Source organism: Pseudogymnoascus verrucosus (assembly GCF_001662655.1).
Source record: "Pseudogymnoascus verrucosus strain UAMH 10579 unplaced genomic scaffold scaffold_17, whole genome shotgun sequence".
NCBI lineage: Eukaryota > Fungi > Ascomycota > Leotiomycetes > Thelebolales > Thelebolaceae > Pseudogymnoascus > Pseudogymnoascus verrucosus.
Window position 1 is genome coordinate 250,405 of NW_017263668.1, and position 22,608 is coordinate 273,012.

A 22,608-nucleotide genomic window follows, 5' to 3' on the forward strand; every position below is an offset into this window, starting at 1 on the left:
GTCCACGCTCAAGAGACTGGCGATTCGTGTGAGTAGTGCCGACTTTTCTCAGATATATCCCCTTCTATTCCGTGCTTTCTAACCCCCAACTCCCTCCATCTCTCAATCCACAACTATCCCCCTTTAATTCTCCATCCCCTTCCTTGTCTTCCCCTTTCATCCTCGCAATGTCTGCTCAATCGATTGCTGACCATCCAAGGCGGCGCATGGATGCTCCTATCAACGCCGAGAGACACGTCAATATTATCTGTGTGGGAGCTGGCGCATCGGGCCTCTTGCTCGCGTACAAGTTACAGAAACATTTCCAGAACTTCTCCTTGACTGTCTACGAGAAGAACACGGAGGTGTCAGGCACGTGGTGGGAGAACAAATACCCCGGGTAGGTCATTATCCGTCCCGCGACCTCTCCAGCTCCCCATTCTGACTGACGCGCCTCATAGCTGTGCGTGCGATGTGCCATCCCACAACTATACTTGGAGTTTTGAGCCAAAACTAGACTGGTCCGGCGTCTACGCTGGTAGCCAGGAGATTTTTGCATATTTCAACGACTTCTCCCGCAAATACGGCCTAGGTAAATATATCAAGACCGAGCATCTCGTCTCCGGTGCCCACTGGAACCACCAGAAGGGCGGATATGATGTGACGGCCAAGGACCTGAAAACCGGCAAGGAGGTCCACGATCACTGCGACATCCTCATTAATGCCAGCGGAATTTTGAACAACTGGAGGTGGCCAGCAATTCCAGGTCTTGACAAGTACAAGGGAAAGCTCCTGCACACAGCCAATTGGGACGATACTGTCTCGCTCGACGGCAAGCACGTCGGTCTTATCGGTAATGGGTAGGTCGAATACTAATTCCAGACAAGAGAAATTACTGACAGAACTAGATCCTCCGGTATCCAGGTCCTTCCAGCCATCCGCGAGAAGGTTAGCCACGTGACCACGTTCATCCGTGAGCCAACATGGGTTTCACCAGTCCAAGGTCTAGAAGGTCATGTTTACTCTCCGGAGGAGCTCCACGACTTTGCAACAAAGCCAGGAACCCTCACTGAATACCGCAAAAACATCGAGCGCGGTCTGAACGGCCAATTCGGCATCTTCCTGAAGGGTGCGCAACCAAACGTTGACACCAGGAAATACATGCTTGAGCAAATGAAAGAGAAGATCAACAACAAATATCTTGAGGAGAAGCTCATTCCAGACTGGTCCGTTGGATGCCGAAGACTTACACCTGGCATCAACTACCTCGAGTCGCTCACTAAGCCGAACGTCACTGTCGTCTATGGCGAAATCAACGAGGTCACCGAGAAGGGCTGCCTCAGCGATGACGGCCAGGAATACCCTGTCGATGTCCTCATATGCGCCACCGGCTTTGACACCACCTTCAAACCACGCTTTCCTCTCATCGCTCCCAACGGCAAGAATCTGCAAGATGTCTGGTCGGGGGAGCCGCAATCATACCTCGGACTCGGTGCTGCCGGATTCCCCAACTACATGATCTTCGTCGGCCCCAACTCACCAATCGGCAACGGGCCGGTGTTATCGGCGATCGAGGCCCAGGCAGATTACATGCTGAAGATGATCGACCGTTTCCAGTCCCAGAATATCACCACCTTCGCTCCCCGCCAAGAGGCCGTCGACGACTTCATCAACTTCAAGAACGAATTCATGACCAAGACCGTATGGTTCGATCCTTGCCGCTCGTGGTACAAAGCTGGACCAGACGCTCCCATCACGGCGCTTTGGCCTGGATCGACGCTCCACTACATCGAGGCGCTCATGGAGCCCCGCATCGACGATTGGGAAATCAAGTATGCGGGTAACAGATTCACGTATCTGGGTAATGGATACAGCCAGACAGAATTGGACCCGACTGCCGACTGGGGGTACTATATCAGAGACCACGACGACGATGGGCCATTAAGCACAGGCGGAAAGAGGAAGCTGATTTCGAAGAGTGGGACGATGGCTGGTAATTCCGGTGTTGTTTTTTCGGGCTATAAGGAGGAGAAGGCGCAATTGTAAACATGTTATATATCTATCGATTTGAAGAATTTGTATATAGGCAAGAGGTCAATGTTGAATAGATTTGGTTATTGAGTAGGAAGATAATGAGAATGCACCTGTATGACTTGACCTGTTGGCCACAGCAACAGTTAAACCTTCTGTCCACATTGCAGCGCTCTCAGTTCTTGCCTTCTCCTGACAACGGGCAAACTTTCTCCCATCACCTCCCATGCCTTTTACCACCTAAGGGTAATATGATCTTGTAAATATGTCAAAGACTTAGGGTTTTCCGATTTTAGAGAAGCATGGGCAGGAACAGGATCCGCGGACTTAGTTACCCTACGCCGCTATTCGGGGATGGTGTCAGAGCATGTGTCTTTGTGCTTACTCAAACTACAATCTACACTCCTACAAACTCGTAAGCTAACTATAATACATTCGATTGCAATGCACACGTGCAGCTCTAGTAGCAGTTTTTAGGAAAACGCGGGTCCGAGTACAGCCCTCGTTACCTTCTTTTTGGACAACTGTTCAATAAATGGCAGGTATCTCATTCAGACGCTGAACATCTCCGTGGCGGTTGCAACGTATATCAGCTCCTCCATTTAACTTTTCATGGCTCGCCTTTGTTTGACTACGAAGGTGATGGGCCTCGATGCGTAGTTCTTGATATGACGAGGCTCAAGAGGTGTGAGATTAACGCGTCTACTTTCTGTTTACTTTCAATAGACGCGTATATCCAGATGGAGTACCCACCATTCGCGACCAAGGCGCTCCGACCGAAACTCGCCGTCAGCGAAGCTACGACAGAGATCGCCTTAGCCGTCTCCTCTTGTAGTAACACGCGTCATGTCACAATGGCTGTGACTTCGTCCAATGAAACTCGGCACAGGCCGGAGAAGTGTATCCGGCCAGGTGAAGGGCCTCGGTAGGGCGCGGGCGGGGATAACTTAGGCCCACGCCCCAGATTTCCCCGCAATCTAGGTCCAACTAGCAGATTTTGGCAGGGACCGTTGGCACGGGCCAGGCAATTCGGGTGGGAAAAGGCAGACTATCGATAATAGATAGATCAAGTGCACATTATATTGTGGCTGCCGCATGGAACACGCAGGCTTCTCCGCACTCGCGTATGTCACACTGTGCAATTCCGCACAGCCCCGCCTGCACAATGCCCCATAACCCCGCACGATACATGAGAAAAAGTACATGCGTCCATCCAGGAGCTTCGGGCTTCCATTACCCAACATCTACCGCTCAAATCGTCTCCTTTTATCATATTGAGCATAAGTCATAGACGGGCTTATTATCAGCAACATCCAACCCCATATTACGTTGCTCTTTTCCTTAGCTGTAACCGATCTTGTCATCTACAACGTCTGTGCTTTATCAGATCTTAATAACTTCTTCAGCTATGTTTAATATATATGGTAATGTCCAGTTTGTACCTGGAAAGTATGACGCTGTGAGTTTTTCTCCTTAACATCAACCCGTTCGGCCCGTTACGTTCTATCGGAATCATTGCCTAACGTGAATATTCAGTGGCAAAATGCCTACGACAAGCTCGCCACGTACGTCGCCGACGCGGAGAGGAACTCGACCTTGACATATTACTTTGGCGTCCCCGTCGAGTTTGAAGGAAACCATTCTGCAACGCCCCACATGCTTGCATTTGAGGTTTACAATACCCGCGAGGTAATTTGGCATCCAATGAAACCCCCCTAGAGCCGCGGAAGTGACTTTGTGATACCGCACAGGATTTATACGATACACATCTCAAATCCCCAGCCATGGGGGAATTCCTCGTCACCGTGCCTGATTCCATGTCCACCGGCCTGGACCTCACGCATTACACAGAGACGTCAGGTTTCCTAGATAAGTCGACGAATTGCCGTGAATGCAAAATTATCTACGACACGCAGATCGTGTGCAACAGCGCTCAGGACCGCGACACCATTTTGGCAAAGCTAGCCGCGGTGGCGAAACATGCAGAAGAGAAAGAGGAGGATACGTACACATTTTTAGTGCAGAAGAGTTTGGATAATGAGACGCACGTGAGGATTTTTGAGAGGTACGCGAGCTGGGCGGCTATGGAGTCGCATCAGAAGTCGTCGGTGTTGGTTAATTTTTGGTTGGGCTCGAAGGGGGAGATTAAAAGTATGGAAGGCAGGCCATATGTGCCGAATAACAAGGGGTGGCTGCACCATAGGGTTTAGAGGTTGATATGGTATGTAGATTCTGAAACGGCAAGCACGTACGCTGTTCAGACTTTGTTTGTTCACCAGATCATGTTGTAGTGTGACCTTATGAGCCCACAATATTAAAAATTACCTGCACAGCAAAGTATTGCGTGTGTTGCGTATGGGGCTGGATCTGTGTGAACTATATATTTCTATCCAAGGAGAATTTCATGAATACTCTTTGTCTATTAGTGCAGTACTGGAAACCTCATGAGGAAACCAGCCCTTCAGTAGCGAACAGACTTGTGGACAGCTTCATTGAACAGGGTATGTCTGGATTGTTATTGGGCAATAAGAGGTGAAATAAATAATACTCTACGAGTGGCTATATCATGCTGTCGACTGCAACCGCACAAGGTAGCGAAAAAGAAATCTCGATACGCCTACTTCCGTGTCTCAATCTTGGAGATATGCTTGTTATGTAGACCTTGGATAAAAGGACTCGCTATACTGCTTTAAACTAACAGTTCCAGCCGCCATCAATAGAGTAGACAACACCGGTGATGAATGAGGACGCATCGCTCAACAAGAACGCAATCAAATTCGCCGCCTCCTCCGGTGTCCCATGCCTCGGTAATGGCGTGTCGAACTTAACACCAACGCCGCCATTGATATCCAACGATGTCTTCAACATAGGTGTTGCGATCGCGCCTCTGTCCTCACATCAGCAAGTATCTCCGTAATTAGAAGTGCATAGACGGAAACTTACGGCGCTATGCAGTTAACTCTGATTCCTTGATTGCCAACTTCCTTCGCCGCCGATCGCGAGAGTCCAATTACGCCATGTTTGCTCGCGGAGTAAGCGGCGTTCTTAGCAAAGCCCTCGATGCCGGCAATACTAGCTGCGTTGACAATGGAGCCGTTGTTGGCCATGACTCTGAGCTCGCCGCGCATGCAATACATGAGACCTTTCAGGTTGACATCCATCACGAAATCCCACTCGTCGCTATCAAAGTCCTTAACCTATTTTGCAAACGGTGCTCAGCTACTCTCCTGGGTATGTTACACATTGGGGAGAGGCTCACGCTCATCAGACCGATCGACTTCCCAATCACGCCTGCCAGGTTGGCAGCTGCATCGAGTTTCCCGCCCCACTTGACCGTCTCATCGATCCAGGCGTCAACCGTCTCGGCCTTGCGCACGTCAATGGTCTTGGTGAAGACGTCGCCGTGGCCGGCATCTTTAATCTCCTTTGCGACGGCGTCGAGGGCCTCTTGTTGGAGATCTCCGATAGAGACTTTGGCGCCGAGAGAGGCGAGGAGCTTCACTGTTGCGCGGCCGATGCCGGATGCGCCCCCGGTGACGGCGATGACTTTGCCTTCGAAATTCATCATGTTGTGTTTGAGATATGGAGATTGGGGAGAATCTGAAATTATAGACGTCAGATGAAAGGATACCAAGTCACTTAGGGTATCACCGAGACCTTAAGGACGAAACAAATAAACAATTATGTTCAAGCGCCCCATCCCTATGCGTAGAGAGGAATGGATATACGGAACCGAACAGTATAATGCGCAGGGTAAACAGTAAGCTCTTGCCCGTGTTACCAAATTAATGTGGTCTTCTCGTCACCTACCCCGCATCCCCACACCTTAGTAGAAGCCAATATTCGTCACTCAAAACTGTCAGCGACGGAAACAGAAACGGGAAATCTTTTCCTGTGATTCAGAATTTCTAGTTGTTTTCCCCAACCAAGCCATCCGTACTCGTAGTTTTAGATTGGCCTGTGATTTAGTACATTTAACTAGATTTAGCTTATAAGCGCACCGAAATGCAAAGTTGAATAGGACATGCACTTGCAATCCTTCGGCTAGTATTTTCCAATACTCCGAGTTTATTGAATGACTTTACCCGGCTCCCTATATAGCATGTTTTCATTCGCTTTAGCAGGAGCGTCGAGAACGAGCATCTTTAGCATCTTTAGTTGGCTGTCGTAGTAATCAAACAGCACTGTGGCGAGTGAGACCATTGCAGTCCTGCAAACAATGAAATAATTATGAAACCGAAGAGCCAATGAACGTAGCAAGGACAAGGGTAGATTGTAGATGCGGCAGTGGCGTTCTATATATAATTCCTCCTAAAGAATGAGAGGCCATTATCACATCAAATCGTTTGAATTCGTACCCTATTCTTCGACCATGACATATATACATGAACTGCATCTTCATCTGAGGGACCCTGTTACGTCATGGAAGACAGGAACGCAATCGACCCTCCTTCTGAGTTACTGGATAATCTCCTCACATCGCACTTTTGATATACATAGGATCGACTCTCGAAACCATAATTCTCACGCCCTTGCCCGGATGTATTATCAAGGCCCCATCCGGCCCCAAAATATCCCTTGCCTCATCGCTCGTCGCAAACACTAGATAGTCCTCCCAAGACTTCACGTACATCTCTGAGCATGCATCCCATTCGAATTCCACGAGCGGGAGGCCCAGCTCAGCGGCCTTCTTGGTCAACGACTTGTCGTTGTGAATTTGTGTGTATTGCTGTATTTGAGCTTCGCGGAATGCCTTGGTGGCAATGGCAAGGCGACCATGCGTGTCGCGCCAGTGAGACTCAAATTGGGACTGCGACATTGAGGGAATCTTAGTGAAGAAGAAGCTGATGCGGATCAGACGGTTGGTGGGGCGAGGGAGGACATTCAGAGGCGCGTTTGCGGAGGCTACCATTGCGGTGGAGAGATGACTTGCTCGGTGGGGCTTAATAAAATGGTGCAGGATAGGGAGCTGCCTTGCAGTGCAATTGAAGCAGAACCTGTCTATTTACAGTTTATAGCAAGGTATTAGCTTGCAACATTGGAAGGCTATCGACCTCCTTTGCCCAGCTGTTATTCACGTGATCAAAAACTGATACCGGTAGACGTTTTCCGCTGTTAGAGAATGAGGAACTTATTATGGGGAAGGGGTGGGATTATTAAATAGTGTTGTGGTTGGAGAAACTCCGAAATTCCGGAATATGAGGAAAAGATGAAGATGGCCTATGTCGCATTGCGAGCTTGCTGAGGTATGGTGGCATTCCTATATTGTATCTGTTACAATACGTTTATTACAGCGTATAATCGAGTCTCAATGAATGGTGCTGCAATAAGATCAAACTGACGTTCGTTATACGTGTTGGAAGCAACAGTCTTGGGGCTTAAATTTCTTCAACGGGACTACGTCGGATTCATGTCTCACATACCCCAAGGCGCTAAAAACATTTCGCATCGCCGCCTACGGAAAAGCAATCCCATGCACAGACAGTACAACATGAGGGGTATTATGCTAGAAGATATTTCCTTCTCCGCATCTTAGACAGCCCGCCACCTTGTAGGTTTATTCCTAATGGGGCTAAACTTGGTAATATCATACTGCGACCCAGTCATCTCTCAATAACATATGAAAATATGGGCCCTGATACTAGAGTTTGTCTACTGTGTCCAAATAATGTGGTGGGGTAGTCATCGCGGAGCTGGGCGATATGTCTTTCTTGCCAGTCTCCATCAGTAGATTTCTCCAACAATTGCTCAATTTGTATCCTTCTCTTCCTAAACTACGAATCCTCTGCCATACTATAACCTGTCAAGATGACAATGGACGACAGCCCTATCGGAGGCGTTGTGAATAAGCCCGGACAAGCAAATGGCAGCGAAAAGTGCCCAAAAGCGGAAACAGTTCGCACTCGGCCCTGGAAAAGGCGGTCTTCCAAAGCCTGTACGAGTTGTAGGGTGAGGAAAGTAAGATGCGACCTTCTGCTGTTAGGAAAGTCGCCCTGTTCAAATTGCAAGCACGACGAGATTGATTGCTGTTTGCCACCACCAAAGAGGAGAAGACGGTATGTGTCCAACACTCTAAGAAGCCGCTCTCAAGCAGTCGTGTGAATGTCAGCTGATACGGGATACAGACTCACCGAGATGATGCCGGAAGAAGTTGTTTCGCAAATCGATACTAAGTCGAGCCCCGAAGTCGACTGCGCTGCCGGTCTTGATGTCTTGGATGCCTTTAGTCCCGCCAATATCCAAGAGTGGCAGCGCCTTTCCTTGGAATTCCCGGATTTCGACGAGCAACCCTCCAAGATGGACGACTCCACTATGGAAATGCCAATTATGAGCTGGGACCATTTCGAGGAACAACTCCAACCATCACCGATTTCAGATCTTCCAGAGCAAATTGCGTCGTCTTGGGACGATTTCAGACCCGAGACTCAGCAAATATTAGCACACGCTAATCCACTTCCAACGCCAACATCTCCATCATCCCTCTATTCAGACTCTACCGAACGCAGTCGGATATCTCGCCAACCAGTGTCTGAGTTTGCCAAGATCTTTCATGCCAAGATTGAGCGGGATGTACATGAATATCTTCAGCGGATGGAGTCAAAGATCAAGCACGATATACATGAATACATGCAGCGAATAGAGGTTCTCTCTGTGCCACAACAGCCACTTCAGGATGCTCTTTTAAAATCATACATAGAGTTTGTTCATGGGCACTTCCCCCTGATTGATCCCCTGATTGATTAGTGGGAGTTGTTAGATTTGGCGGGGAATAGTTATCGACAGGATAGGCAGATTAGCGTTATTACTCTTTCTAACTGTGACGTTTGCTGGCCCAAGTTAGGTGCACATGCGTAAGCTCAAGGACGCTATAGGCAAGTTGCATGAATAGGCCTATAAAGTTTTAAATCAAGCGTATTGGGGTGAGTCTCATACATTCTGCTTACCTCCCTGGTCACTGTCGCCGATATAAATATAGTCATTGTACGATTTGAATTACAATACTAATTAGATTTAGGTAATCTAAGCTCTGTTACTCGTGATATCTTCGAAAAATTAATGTCCAGAGGGAAGGTGTTTTTGCTAAGTTTTAATTGATATCTCTTAAATGTGATTGGATTATAATGATAATAATGCGTGGGCGTGTTCAAGTGAAGCTTTCGTTTGTCTAGGGACTATATATCTACATTGTCGAATAAGTTTCTCTAGATGAAAATTTAAATTTAAATGTATGTTCAATTCTTATTAGTATACGTACGTAATAGTAAAAGGGGGCATCTGCTGCAGTCTAATGACTACATATAACATTGTGTCTGATCTAGGCATTTAGCCCCTACACATCCTCCACATGCGCATGCCTAGTTTTCTCCTCCCTTGCACCTTCAATCTCGCCATTCCCACCCTTATGCAGCACTGTCGCAACCATGCTCGTCATCTTATCATCTACATTTGGACAGAAGAAGCTCAGGACCAGCGCCACGCCACTGAACGCGATTGTCGATAGGAAGACCGTCCGGTACGCCATTGCACTCGCATTCTTGTATGCTGCAACACCTATTTCAGTGATCTGAGGGGTAAGACCTTTAATACCCTCGAATGAGCCTGTGGTCATAGCCTCGATGAAGGACGCGACTGAGGAGGCAGGGAGGCCGGCATTTATGAGCGCAGGAGGGACTTGTGCAGGGATGGTCGCGCCGAGACGGTTGGTTAGGATCGCCACGTATATAGTTGAGGCGACGGTCGAGATGGCTGATCTCACAGTCCCGGCGATGCCAACCGCGGTTCCGATCTCAGATTGATCCTTGATAACGATGCCGGACATTGCTAGACCGATACTCTCAACCCAGCCTACGAAGAAGCAGCCTACAATGAGAAGACCGATCACAGTGTCCTTGTTGTCCGTTGTTGCACAGGCAACGCCACCGAGGAGGCCGGTGAAGGCCGTAGTCGAAACAACGAGCTGCCACTTCTGCTTCCCGATCCATTTTGATAGGAGGCCGCCAACGATTTGGCCCATGACAATACAAGCACCAACGATGCAGGAAAGAGCCGAGCCGTAGGCCTTATCCTCGGTATAGAGACCAAAGACCATCTGTGGGAAGATGATGGAGAAGGCATAGTAGACAGAAGCACCGAGGGAGATGAGGATAATGGTTGCGTCCCAGCCTGAATTTGGAGTCAGGTCAGTCTATTGTCATCGGAAGAGACGGGGATGGCTCGCGCAGAAAAGAGACCGTCTTACCGATGTCCTTGAACAAATGCATCGGCATCAAGGGTTCCTTCGGGTTTGCCATCGTTTCCCAGAGCACAAACGCAACGCATGCTACAAACCCAACGACCAGAGTACTGATAACATGAGCCGAATTCCAAGGGTGCACCCCACCACCCCATGAAAGTCCCATGAGGAAGATAAGAAGTCCACCTGAGAAGAGGATAAATCCCACAAAGTCGAAATTCTTCACCATCTCCCATCTGGTTGTGGTGCGATTCTTCATATAGAAAGTCGGTGGATGATAGAAGAAATACCAGCAGAGGGCGCCGAGGCCGTTAACAATTATCATTAGATAATAACACCAACGCCAGCCTGCTTTCGTGTGAAGTACAAAGGCGTATGCCACAAGTGGTCCGAGACCAGAGAATGGAATAGACCATACGTATACAAACGCATTTGCCATGAAGCGGTATTCCATTGGGACGAGTTCTCCGACAACAAAGGTAAATGATAATTGGGTTGATGCAGCAAGTCCGATGAGAGTAGTACCACCGATTACCATCGGGATGTTAGTCGCAACTGCGCAAATGATACAGCCGATGAGGGCGAGAATACTCCCCGAGATAAAAAACCAGCGTCGACCAAAGAGATCAGAAAGACGACCGACGAGAGTCTGGCCAATGGCAAGAGTAAGGGTGTAGACCAGGCCGATCCAGACGTAGTTGGGGTCGGGACCGATATCTGCATTGATGATGCCCAGAAGAGGGGCTGCCAGAGCAAAACCACCGACGCCCTGTAACATATTGTCAATAATCAATTCAGGCCTATTGAGTTGGTGATCAACGTACTCCAGCTATCGCAAGCCCAGATGCAACCATTGTCCCAAGAAAGTAAGTGCTGGTAAAGTATCCTGGGGGCAGAGAACTTGTATCGTGGGACAGCACAATTTCCTCGTCAGACGAGAACTTATGGACGACCGGGCTTTCGACGGCCGAGCCATGGCCGATGTGGCCTGGTTTTTCGGAAACCATATTGATACTCTTGCGGTATACGCAGATGGAAGAATAATGAGTCTGATGCAGATAAGGTGCAAAACAGAGGTGAACAAAGATTCTGGAAGACCTCGTTGTTCTGCGATCGAAAATAATGTTTATATAGTATATGTAGATTATGCATTTATGTATAAGTACATGAATGCGTACCCCACTTACATCCATGTAAATCTGGGGTAGCTTGAGATTTAGGGTACTAGAGTCTGGTACGTGGATCGGAAATCCTCATCCAGGCTCATGGGACATTATGGAGGCCCGAGTGTGCGGGAAGAGTGGCGAAAACAGCCCGAATCATTCTTCCCCGCATTACCTATCCAAAATAAAAACATCGCTCTCTTGACATCGCCAAATTAAAGTCCCAATGAATGATAATGAAGGGTTTGCTCTATTTAGTACTCAAACAATCTAGCAATTCAATATTTAATAGGGACTAGTTCTCTCATTATAAGCTGCAGCTTATTCGTATAAATTTTAGATCCCTTATGGTGTCATGGATATAGCTAAAAAGAACAGAAAGCAGCTCAGACGTAATCTCACAATTGAATTTTCCAATTACTCCGACACTCCAAAAGTGTTGTCGATAAACTACCTTGGAGGGATTGATATTTGAAATTTAGAAGCAGACTACCCGACAAAGGCGGCTGGGACTCGGTTGGCGGGTAACTTCTACCGAAAAACTCTCGCTGACCGCTGCCTCACAATCCCAATCTAGTGAAGGCTCTGCCGTGATCGAACCTCGGTCTTGACGCGCTGACCGGGCCTTAGGATGAGGCGTCATAATTTTTTCATTATATTTGTTTTATTTACCAAATAAGAAAAGCCTCACTCTTGTAAATTATAGTCGAAATATATGACCAATTTACCTTTGTAACTAACGTATTAACATCTTTGTATATGCAATGGCTGGCGCCATAAGACAACCCATCGACATCCCCGCGCTCGAGCGCTACATCTCACAACATGTCCCCGAAATCACGATTCCAATCGACGTCAAACAGGTCCTTCCCCTAAACCCCTCTCTTGCTCCATTTCCACTGACATCCTCTGCAGTTTGGATTCGGCCAATCCAACCCAACCTACCAACTGACCTCCACCTCGGGCCGCAAATATGTGATGCGCAAAAAACCACCAGGAAAGCTCATCTCCAAGACTGCACATAAGGTTGAGCGTGAATACCGCATTTTGCACGCTTTGCATGACACCGATGTCACAGTCCCGAAGGTCTACTGCCTGTGTGAAGATGATAGCATCATCGGGACGCCGTTTTATATCATGGAGTTTCTTGACGGGCGGATCATCGAGGACCCCGCGATTCCGAATGTTACGCCGGCAGAGAGGACGGAGATGTGGCACGACGCGATCCGCACCCTAGCGAAGTTGCACCGCGTAAACCCAAAGTCTGTGGGCCTGGAGACCTACGGCAAGCCAGCAGGGTTCTACAATCGACAGATCAAGACGTTCCAGATTCTCAGCGCGGCGCAGGCGCAGGCCGTCGATGCCGATACAAAGAAGGCCGTGGGCGACATCCCGCATTTCCCAGATATGCTAGCATTCTTCTCCGACCTCGCGACGCAACCAAAAGATAGGGGTGTTCCCATCCATGGAGACTATAAGATCGATAATGTAGTTTTTCACAAGACGGAGCCGAGGGTCATTGGGATCTTAGAGTGAGTACCCCGAATGCGTAGCCCCTCTCTTCGTAAAATTCTAGGATGCAAATGTTGACGAGCGTAGCTGGGAAATGTCCACCATTGGCCACCCCCTCTCCGACCTCGCCAATATTCTTAACCCCTATATCACTGCCCTTTCTGGTCCCAATCCGCACCTAGGTTTTGCTCCTGGCGCCACGCCCGGTCTGCCCAGCCAAGAACAAGTCGTGTCGTGGTACCGCGAAGTCGCTGGGTGGAGCCCAGAGCCAGAGCTCGCGTGGGGCACCGCGTTCAGTATATTCCGCCAGTCGGTCATTATGCAGGGGATAGCAGCGAGGGTGGCGCAGAGGCAGGCGAGCAGTGCGCAGGCGAAGGCGTATGCGGATTTGTTTATAGAGTTTGGGGAGTTCTCATGGGGGCTAATATTAGAGGCGAAGGGGAGGGCGAGATTATAGGTAGACAAAGAAGGTAGGCTATAGTAGTTAGTATGAATACTTATTATAAAAAATTTAACTAAGAAATATTGTATTGCTCTTAACAAATTACTGGTGGCCTAAAGCATGTGTATCAAAATCTCGGATTACCCTCTAGATCATTCCTTAATACTTAACTTTATGACAGCTTAATTCTTATTAGCGGAGTAAAGTAATTTTATGCTATTGAAGGTACTGATAACCCTGAATATGAAATGGATATTCATAAAGAGTTCACTAAATGGGCTGCTGTTCTCAGAGTGAAACTTGACGGGATTGCAACACATAGATTTCCTAGTAGGGGATTGGGTATCATTGCAGAGAGGGAGCTTAAAGTAAGTAGGGCTAGGCAGGTGTTTTTTATATGTCTAATTAATCTACCCTTATCTTTTGCTCTTTCTATACTACTGTTTCTGTGAGGTTAGTGTCGGCCATATTGAACATTTAAGTCTGGGTGATTTTAGGGGGATCTTGGAATATATTCTCCGCTCTATATGTTTGATAAACATTTCGTTCGCGTACATGAGTTTTCTACCATCGTGCTGAGGCATATCCTCACTGTCATTTATTCACGGATCTGCACGTCGCTTGCTATTCTTAACCTCCAACATATACCGGTCGTGTGAGATACTTATCCCCATGTTGATGCCTCAATTTGAAGACAAACAACCAAGCAGTCTCCCTCAAAACTAAGTAATCTAATAGCCAAACTCAAGATAACAACCGCAATTATGTCACGCGTTGATCACTGCCTCCAACTCGACGACCAGAGCTTTGCTCTACAGCTTCAGCTCGAAGAGATCAATTTTCAGCTCGCGCTTCAATCCGGCAAATAGACCGAAGATAGCCCTCCAGATTTCGCATTAGCATTCAATGGCTTCGAGGCCGAGCTAAAGAGGGCGATTGTTCTGGTCGAGGATCTGAAGTTCGCTCACAGCATTGCTAAAGCTGTTGATTCTGATCTTGTGGCCATCAAAGAATCAAGGAGACACAGTCCATTTACGATCGAAACTTCGCCCTAAGCTTGAATTAATATGATAATGTGCCATCCTAGGGTGTCACCGACCTACTAGATATGCCCCAACCCAGAGCGGAGCCAGCTGAATGGGACTATGTCTTACGAGCTACCGAAGCTTCGACTTTCAGCATCGAGCCCTGTGGCACTGTTGCTGGTCCTTCTGCCCATTACGCTCACCATAACCCTAAACATTAATCTACTAAATTCTAAGCTTATGTATGGCAGAGTAGACAGGATGCCTAATTCTTTTAAGTCTATAGTCATATGTAATAGTTTCTCTCTTGTTAGGGTATAAGTACTATTAAACGCTAGTAATGTATAGACCTTCGCTACCCTTCCCCCTTCTAGCTTCTACCTTCTTCATAAAACCAGCCAAAAACAAAGAGACAAGCAAGAATATAGATTAGTGGGTATTCGCTAGTGGGGTAATTCGTTAGCTTTAGTGCTTTTACTTGCATTGCCTCTTCTAGCTCTGAAATCTACATATAGGCCTAGAGTGCACGTAACCCTCTAAGCTGATACTAGAGCCTCCTTGCAACTAAATAAACCCGAAAATCGCAAAAGCAATTCACTAGTTCCAACCTAGAATATCATGCATTCGCTGCTATCTTAACTCGATTTATACTTGCAAGCATCGCCTCCTTCGTGCCTATCTCTAGCTTATATAGCTTTGCTCGTCTCCCCTACCTCTCAACGCAACCAATGCCTAAGTTCTCTAGAAACTCACCCTGGATAGACCGACCTCGACTATGCTGACACCGTAGACGAGAGGGTCTTCGGACTATGCACAATATTGCCATCGGCTTGGCCGGAGAGCAGAAGGACCTGCGCAAGAGCGATAAGGACAGGCTCAAGCTCAATACCAAGCGCGATTGGATTGAGGAGGCTGCTAAGCTCGGTATTCGTGGAGCAGCCGCTCGCTGCTGTGCCAGCAAAGGCTGACGAGACAAAGTTGAGCGACTCTACGATGGCGACTACCTCAGTGGTAATGTGTCCGCCGTTTGCATACGTGGTGAACTTGACGCTCGCTCCATAGCTACACCACGCCTTGGCGAGCACTGCGGCGTTGGCGTAGGGTACGATCTCATCCTGCGATGCGTGATACATGAATACAGGAACCGTGGGCGTTTCGTTCTTGTTCACACCCATGGTGTTTTGTTCTAAGATGGCAGCAACGGTAGGATCGTACCACAGACGGTCGCCCAAGGATTGGAAATCTGTTGACTTGATCGACTTGCCCGAGAAATTGATAATGTCTGCAACGGCGCAATTGGCACTTGCAAAGTTTAGGGCCGTCTGGCCAGCAGGCGTAATAATGCTGTCGATTACTGGCTTCAACGCAGCGCCGTATGCACTCGGCTTCGTAAGGCCGTCCACAACAGCTAGAACGAAACCGCTGAAGGTCGTGCCGTCGATAAAGTCGGCGACAGCAGTGAGGTTTGCAGGGGTACCACCAGAAACCCAGCCTTTGATGTCGATCTCAGGGGCATAGGTTGGCTGTAGCGACGCGGCCCAGCCTGTCGCAATTGCACCACCGGAGTAACCAACACCCACGACCATGGGGTTGGTAGTGGAAAAATGCAGGGTGCTTTTGAAGTTCGTGACGGCACGAATCCCATCGAGGACCCCCATGCCCGAAAGGTGACCGGGTCCGAACGCGGCATCTGGACCTTCGTAATCCGAAGACGCGACGATATAGCCAGATATGAGGTAGGCCTCGATAATCAGCAGCTCAGCCGACGATATGAGGTCTGACTGGGGGGTGCCGATTTGATAGCTATAACTCGGGTCACACACCGTGGCCGAGCTATCATAGGCTGTCTGGAACGAGACGAAGCGGTCAGTCTTTGCGAAAAGAGGCCTGAAGACCGTGATTACGGTGGCGATGGCGGACCCATTGGTGGCTGTGGTACGATAGAGAAGCTGATAAGCCTGGACTGGGTTTGGCAAAATCCCGAAGAACGAAGCCACGATAGTGCGGGTACGCAGGATTGTCCCGGGCACCTGGGATTCGAAGCCTGCAGGGGGTTGGTAGAAGGGGTCGCTACTCGGGACCGTTGCTCGAGGCAGGGACCGACCCAGCACGGTTGGCAGCCCAGCTCCAAGAAGCACGGAAGGGAGAACCCAGGAGAGGAGCTTCATCTTGGCGGCCGAGTGTAGTAATAGATGTTGAGTTCCTAGGGCAAGGAAAGCCTGTGTGCGAAGAACTTTTAACTGAGGGGGAAGAGATGAGTTCCCTTTTATAAGGCCTCCTTCAGGGCCTTTCACGAGAAAGGCATATTTCCCCCGCTTTCTCGTACTACACTACAAATTTCCCTACTGGGTCTATTATTTACGCACTGCGTAGACAGTTGACACTGTGCCATACTATGGGGAGCTATTCCATCATGAACGCTAGCCACAGCATACCCACTGTTAAAGTGTTGAAGTGCCGCTAAGCCTCATAAAAGCTTGATTTGCAGCGCCGGGGCTTACGAGCTCCCAAACCTGGTTAAAGCGAGACCCGGTGACGCTTGTGGTCAAGTAAAATTGCGGGGTCCCCACATGCTAAAATCCCCGACTACATTTGTGGGTTGCCCGCAGGAGGACTCTGCCGACAGATGCTGAAGTCAATACTCAGAAACAACAATTTACCTTATGATCGATGTATGCTTTCTCAGCTACGAGAGGTCTACTTCATACAGCGACTACAATATTACATATATTAGATCATCTACGGCTCATAAAGATCGCTACAAGGTATGATAGCAAGGTGTTCTAGGGCGTGTTATGTTGGGTGCCGTGGAGAGATCCCACCACGCTAACATAAACCCCCGTTTTCTCGTCACCTAGGTGTTCTAGTTAAGAACTAAGAAGTGGTAGCAATCGTTCCGTACCTCGGTACTACCGCGCGTCAGCCTACCATGTGAACGTAGGAGCCAGTAGCACCGTCGCCCTTCACATGCAGATTCCCCATCCTCAGTTGTTGGTTTTCTTCGAAGGCACCATCCCATGCTCTCTCGCTATTATAGTTAATATATATATCTTTATCTGTTCAAACTTCTATATAAGTTACAGGCTTAAAACACACTTTAACTACTCTAAGCTATACGAATCAAAATTGACACACGGGCGAAGGGCCGAGATAAAGGTTTCCGCGAGAAAGCCTAGGAAGATCAGATGCACATCCTACGTTGCAGGCCTCTTAATCTGCCCATCGTCTTCTCCGCCCTTTTTAGCTGCATGTGGAGTCGTGTTAGAAGGTGGTGATAAGTAGGCGTATTTCGTGTTGAGACGGATTTTCACGTTGCTAACGAAATACTGTCAGAGTCTGACTCCAGAACACAAATTATTGATTCGTGGTTGTTGTAGGATGCTGACCCTTGCCGCCAAGACCTGTCAACCGAAATGCCTCATGGTGTTGCTGGGCCTCGCGCCAATCGGTTTGTTTATTCCCTCAATTGAGTCTCTCCAGCCTACTCACGGCCTTATCTTGTCTGTATCAACTCTTTTTTGCTGTGATACGCGCCATTGTCAGAGCCAGGATGTTGTCAAAATGGTCTACGAGTGTAGCCGCTGTTGGCGCTATTGTTGTCTTCGTTGTACCCTCGATTGCGGGGGCAACCTTTTCTTCAAGAGCCCAGGATCAAAACGCCGGTCAGCTTGCTGCATCCGATCAGACGTTGGAGTCTCCGTTTCCATACTACTTCCCTCAGCTAGGGTCTGGCGATGCCGCGAATAGCGGCCAGTTCCCAATGCCATTATGCCATGGCTTCAAGTTGGAGGAGGCGACAATTGACCAGCTGCAAAACGCAATGGATAAAGGCACTTTGAGTTCTGTTAAGATTGTAATGTGCTATCTGCAGAGGATTTACCAGACCGATGCCTACTTGAGGTATGACGCTTGGGAATTGCCGCAGCACTGTCTGACTCCATTCTAGGTCCATCATGGAAGTGAACCCGGACTTCCTTCAAATTGCCGAAGTTCTTGATCGCGAGCGTGCTCGAGGCCACGTCCGCGGCAAGCTGCATGGAATCCCATTCATTGTGAAGGACAACATCGCTTCGAAAGACAAGATGGAGACAACGGCAGGGAGCTGGGCGCTCTTGGGTTCTGTCGTCCCAAGAGATTCACACGTTGTATCGAGGCTCAGGAGACAGGGCGCGGTTCTGATGGGCCACGCGACTCTCAGTGAATGGGCAGACATGCGATCTAATTATTACTCTGAGGGCTATTCCGCTCGAGGTGGTCAGTGCAGAAGTCCATACAACTTGACTGTTAACCCTGGTGGCAGCAGCTCTGGGAGTGGTGCAGCAGTTGCTGCGAATTTGATAACCTTTGCGCTTGGTACTGAGACTGATGGAAGTAGTGAGTTGCATATGCCGATTTAAAAAACCCTGTAGTACTAACAGTTTAGTTATCAATCCAGGCGAGAGAAATGCTCTTGTAGGAATAAAACCCACGGTCGGCCTGACGTCTCGAGCTGGGTGAGATTCTCAATTATTGATAATGTAATGTAGCTAATCCCATCAGGGTCATCCCGATAAGCCACAACCAGGACACTGTAGGCTGTCTCGCCCGCACTGTTCGCGATGCAACCTACTGTCTTGACGGCATCTATGGCCAAGATCCGCGTGACAATTATACCCTCATCCAAAAGGCTCCAGCCGACGGATTTGCTCAATATCTCGCGACGAAAAAGGCACTCAAAGGTGCCGTGTTTGGCCTTCCATGGCTTAGCTTCTGGCAACATGCTAGTGCAAACCAGCAGCAGCAACTTTTAGAGGTCGTTAATCTCATCAAATTCGCTGGGGCCACTATAATCAATGGGACCGAGCTTCCAAACTACGCAACCATTGTCAGCCCAGATGGCTGGGACTGGGACTATGGCACAACACGAGGATACCCCAATGAGTCAGAATACACGTATGTAAAGGCGGATTTTTACAACGACATCAAGGCATATCTTGCCGATCTTGGAAACACCGACATGAAGAGCCTCGAAGACATTGTCAAGTTCAACAATGAGAGCGGGGAGGAAGGTGGACTTCCAAACCAGCATCCTGCATTCGAGTCCGGTCAGGATAGTTTCGATGCGTCTCTCGCATCGAAGGGCATAATGGACGAGACCTACTGGCAAGCTCTGAACTTTTGCCGTAAATCGACACGGGAGGACGGCATCGACGCAGCTCTCCACCATAATGGCAAGAATCTTACCGCGCTCCTCGTCCCACCATTTGCTGCGCAGTCGATTGCCGCTCAGGCCGGTTACCCTGTCATCACACTCCCCGCTGGCGTGAACCCTGATACCGGAATGCCTTTTGGGCTGGGGCTTATGGGGACGGCATGGAGCGAGAGCACTCTGATCCGCTATGCAAGTGCGATAGAGGATTTGCAGCTCACGAGTAAGACACAATATAAGAGGACCAGCCCAAGGTATTTTGGCTACCGCGAAAAGAACATCCCTGTAAATAACGTCTAATCGTCGCAACCAACTTTTCGCTGTGCTTAAAGGTTGGAGGAAGTGATGCGCGCGTTTGAGAAGCAAGAGGAAGCAAAGTGCGCGATTCCATTTATAGGTACCTTTACGTAGTAACTTATATGTAAAACTGTGCATTTGCTTCCTCTTGCTTCTACAACGCGTGTCGCTTCCTCCAACCTTGAGCGAAGCGAAAAGTTAGTTACAACGATTAGGCGCATACGCAGAGAGGCTTTCGTCGCTTAAGGAGGACCAACCAGCATCGATAGAATAGGGGCCGGGGTGAGCTATATTTAGCTTTCAGTTTGGGGAAGCGCCGAAGAGAGGCACAGCCTTGCGAAGGTAAATATTAGATCTAGTATTTTCACCTGCTTCAACTTTGCAGCTTCATTTACTTTCAGTGCAGGAAAACCCAAGAAAGGATCCCCACGTCCAACTTTCTTTCCAAGTCATCGTTTCAGTGGCTTTCTTGAGACGGATATTTCACCTGTCCGTTGCCAGTCAACTGCCTGCTTCATTGCCTTACTTCCTTCTCATACCGTTCATCACATCAGGCCGATCTTCTATCTCCAGTCAGTCATGGCCGACTCGAGGGAACGAGCTATTGAATCTGCATCTCCCCAGATCATTAACTTGAAAGGGATAATGGCTAAATGGGAAAAGAAGATCCCGGAAATCCAAGCGCTATCGAATTCACTGAGAGAGGGATTAACAGCATCAGAAGCCGACATATCAGATGTAAAGGCGTCTAACCCGCGCCCCCCGCTCCCGAATATCGTTCAACCGGGCTACGAGGTTTACATAGGCAGGAAGGCCGACTACTCGCAATGTACCACATTGAAGCAAACGGCTGAAGTTGCATGGTTTATAGCCTTCAACCGCGGGCCATACACAAACTTCTACATGATCGATGAGCTTCTTAGAGAAGGCAGAATTTCTTATGAGCAATTTTTAAAGAATCCCAAGATCATGCGGCAAAGCGTTACTGAAGCCAACGTGCGCAAAGTTGCGAACTCCATGGATGAAAATTATGGAGATAGTGTAGTTGGCCGCTGTACCTCGTTTACTACTGAGATTGTCACTGCCCTCGTCATGGCAAATGAACTTTCGTCAGCTGGAGACTTTGAATTCCACGACATGGGCCGTCATCGTTTGGCGTTTTCGAAGAAAAGTGGACTGGTGATTGACTCGACCTTAAAACAAGGTCCTAAATTTTTACCACTAGACGGACAGAAAGAGCCTAACGACCAAGAGGATCACCCGAAATCTTTCTCCGGCAACGACCAAGGGGGGCAGTCGAAATGGTTCTGGGGTCCTAGTGGATCTATAACTAAGGGAGTCAATCGCAGGGGTGATGTTCTCAAGGTAACATCTGTAGCATTGTTTTAGGAGTATTGTAAACTAATCTCGTTATAGAAACACTCTAAAGAGTCAATCTCTTCAGATGAGGGCCTATATCAATGTTTCAATGAAATCAAAATTGATAAAGATTTGAAGCCACTGTGCTATTTTCGGTAATATACCTTTTTTATTCTATCTTTAGTCTAAGAGATCCTACAACTAACACAGTTATGTACGAGCACAGATCTTATAGGCGTCCTTGTTCTGAAGCGTATCAGGGCGACACGAGATATCATGGGATGATACGATGGTTACTAAAGGATAGAAAGCTAGAATTGATCCAGGATATAAAGAATCAAAATGCGACGACTGTGACAACATTTATATGGGACAGAACTACTCCCACATTACCTACACTTAGCTCTTCCGAAATATCTAAGGTGGTAGACAACTTTGTTACACGCTATGGAGGGAGCTTTGGATCCAGACAATGGAAGCTTTGCTCAGGATACCACAACAGTATTATCGACGCAGCAAATTCGCTTTGGGGTTATCCGCACATAACGGGAGTTACGAACTTTCCAATTGGGCCGGGCCGGGCCCTGAAGACCTACTATTTCTCCTTGCGGGCGATGAGATCGACGAAAAAGGGGTACAAGAATATGTGCCTTTTGATACTGAGTACGTTACGTTCGCTGTATCCATGACATCACTAACTCCTATTTTCTCTATCTAGCGATGAACCTATTTGGCCACCTAACGAGTATAACTTTCTACCCTTCTAAAGCGCTCGCTAGTGAAACATGATAATGGGATTTATATTAGATATTCCACTGGTTTTACTTTGTTTCACCAAGCACTCTCGTGGTTACATGTAGTTGCTTGAATCTAGCTTTGGCACATTCTTTCTGCGGTGAAACAAAATCACGTTTGCTTCTTGTCGTGTTTGTAGTTGTGTTCGGTCTTAGCAGCCAGCCGCCACAGAAACCGTTCTCTACATTCGCAATCGTCAATCAACCCCGCTAAATCCCACTACCACCTGGCACGCTTTATTCCATCTTCAACCTCTCACTCTTTCTACTTACCCCTTGCAACCTCTAGGCAGCAGCACTTGATACGACCTTGTCCTAGCTATCAATTATAACAATTTAACTACCAATTTCCCTTGGCACATCGTCTGCACCCAAGCTTCGAACAGGCACGATCCCCCAATCCTATACCTTAGCAGTTAAGCTCCTAGCCTCACTAAGATGACGTCATTGGCCTGGCTGCGGTATCTTATCGATAATAGCAGCTGAAATAGGTAGCAGCACCTGCTTTCTTTGGAACGCCTACCTTCCTTCGTCAACTTATGAATCCTCTCTTCTACAGGAGTAATCATAATCACATCGGGATTA

The 22,608-nt window shown here is 48.2% G+C and overlaps 10 protein-coding genes across 10 annotated transcripts; 6 read left to right on the plus strand and 4 right to left on the minus strand.

Moving 5' to 3' along the window:
- Positions 1-167: 167 nt before the first annotated feature.
- Positions 168-2,075, plus strand: VE01_04339 (uncharacterized protein; the record flags this gene model as incomplete). The annotated part of the gene is made up of 3 exons (XM_018273814.2): positions 168-379; positions 441-839; positions 888-2,075. The coding sequence occupies 3 exons, from the start codon at positions 168-170 to the stop codon at positions 2,023-2,025; spliced, it is 1,749 nt and encodes a 582-aa protein (XP_018131062.1). The 3' UTR covers positions 2,026-2,075.
- Positions 2,076-3,287: 1,212 nt separating this feature from the next.
- Positions 3,288-4,340, plus strand: VE01_04340 (uncharacterized protein). Its single transcript, XM_018273815.2, has 3 exons — positions 3,288-3,469; positions 3,547-3,699; positions 3,762-4,340. Exons 1-3 carry the CDS (start codon positions 3,419-3,421, stop codon positions 4,218-4,220), a joined length of 663 nt encoding a protein of 220 aa, XP_018131160.1. The 5' UTR covers positions 3,288-3,418; the 3' UTR covers positions 4,221-4,340.
- A 344-nt stretch (positions 4,341-4,684) lies between these two features.
- VE01_04341 (uncharacterized protein) lies at positions 4,685-5,578 on the minus strand (the record flags this gene model as incomplete). Its single annotated transcript, XM_018273816.2, has 3 exons — positions 4,685-4,897; positions 4,954-5,207; positions 5,270-5,578. 3 exons carry the CDS (start codon positions 5,576-5,578, stop codon positions 4,705-4,707), a joined length of 756 nt encoding a protein of 251 aa, XP_018131161.2. The 3' UTR covers positions 4,685-4,704.
- Positions 5,579-6,484: 906 nt separating this feature from the next.
- VE01_04342 (uncharacterized protein) lies at positions 6,485-6,922 on the minus strand (the record flags this gene model as incomplete). Its single annotated transcript, XM_018273817.1, has 1 exon — positions 6,485-6,922. The coding sequence occupies one exon, from the start codon at positions 6,920-6,922 to the stop codon at positions 6,485-6,487; it is 438 nt and encodes a 145-aa protein (XP_018131158.1).
- Positions 6,923-7,818: 896 nt separating this feature from the next.
- On the plus strand, positions 7,819-8,754 carry VE01_04343 (uncharacterized protein; the record flags this gene model as incomplete). The annotated part of the gene is made up of 2 exons (XM_018273818.1): positions 7,819-8,066; positions 8,136-8,754. 2 exons carry the CDS (start codon positions 7,819-7,821, stop codon positions 8,752-8,754), a joined length of 867 nt encoding a protein of 288 aa, XP_018131159.1.
- Positions 8,755-9,340: 586 nt separating this feature from the next.
- Positions 9,341-11,250, minus strand: VE01_04344 (uncharacterized protein; the record flags this gene model as incomplete). Its single annotated transcript, XM_018273819.1, has 3 exons — positions 9,341-10,173; positions 10,250-11,012; positions 11,068-11,250. 3 exons carry the CDS (start codon positions 11,248-11,250, stop codon positions 9,341-9,343), a joined length of 1,779 nt encoding a protein of 592 aa, XP_018131156.1.
- A 920-nt stretch (positions 11,251-12,170) lies between these two features.
- VE01_04345 (uncharacterized protein) lies at positions 12,171-13,375 on the plus strand (the record flags this gene model as incomplete). Its single annotated transcript, XM_018273820.1, has 3 exons — positions 12,171-12,269; positions 12,322-12,938; positions 13,006-13,375. The coding sequence occupies 3 exons, from the start codon at positions 12,171-12,173 to the stop codon at positions 13,373-13,375; spliced, it is 1,086 nt and encodes a 361-aa protein (XP_018131157.1).
- A 1,783-nt stretch (positions 13,376-15,158) lies between these two features.
- Positions 15,159-16,553, minus strand: VE01_04346 (uncharacterized protein; the record flags this gene model as incomplete). The annotated part of the gene is made up of 1 exon (XM_018273821.1): positions 15,159-16,553. The coding sequence occupies one exon, from the start codon at positions 16,551-16,553 to the stop codon at positions 15,159-15,161; it is 1,395 nt and encodes a 464-aa protein (XP_018131154.1).
- Positions 16,554-17,935: 1,382 nt separating this feature from the next.
- On the plus strand, positions 17,936-19,873 carry VE01_04347 (uncharacterized protein; the record flags this gene model as incomplete). The annotated part of the gene is made up of 4 exons (XM_018273822.1): positions 17,936-18,285; positions 18,332-18,759; positions 18,809-18,878; positions 18,925-19,873. The coding sequence occupies 4 exons, from the start codon at positions 17,936-17,938 to the stop codon at positions 19,871-19,873; spliced, it is 1,797 nt and encodes a 598-aa protein (XP_018131155.1).
- Positions 19,874-20,135: 262 nt separating this feature from the next.
- On the plus strand, positions 20,136-22,127 carry VE01_04348 (uncharacterized protein). Its single transcript, XM_018273823.2, has 4 exons — positions 20,136-21,235; positions 21,287-21,384; positions 21,456-21,892; positions 21,948-22,127. Exons 1-4 carry the CDS (start codon positions 20,450-20,452, stop codon positions 22,016-22,018), a joined length of 1,392 nt encoding a protein of 463 aa, XP_018131152.2. The 5' UTR covers positions 20,136-20,449; the 3' UTR covers positions 22,019-22,127.
- Positions 22,128-22,608: the final 481 nt, after the last annotated feature.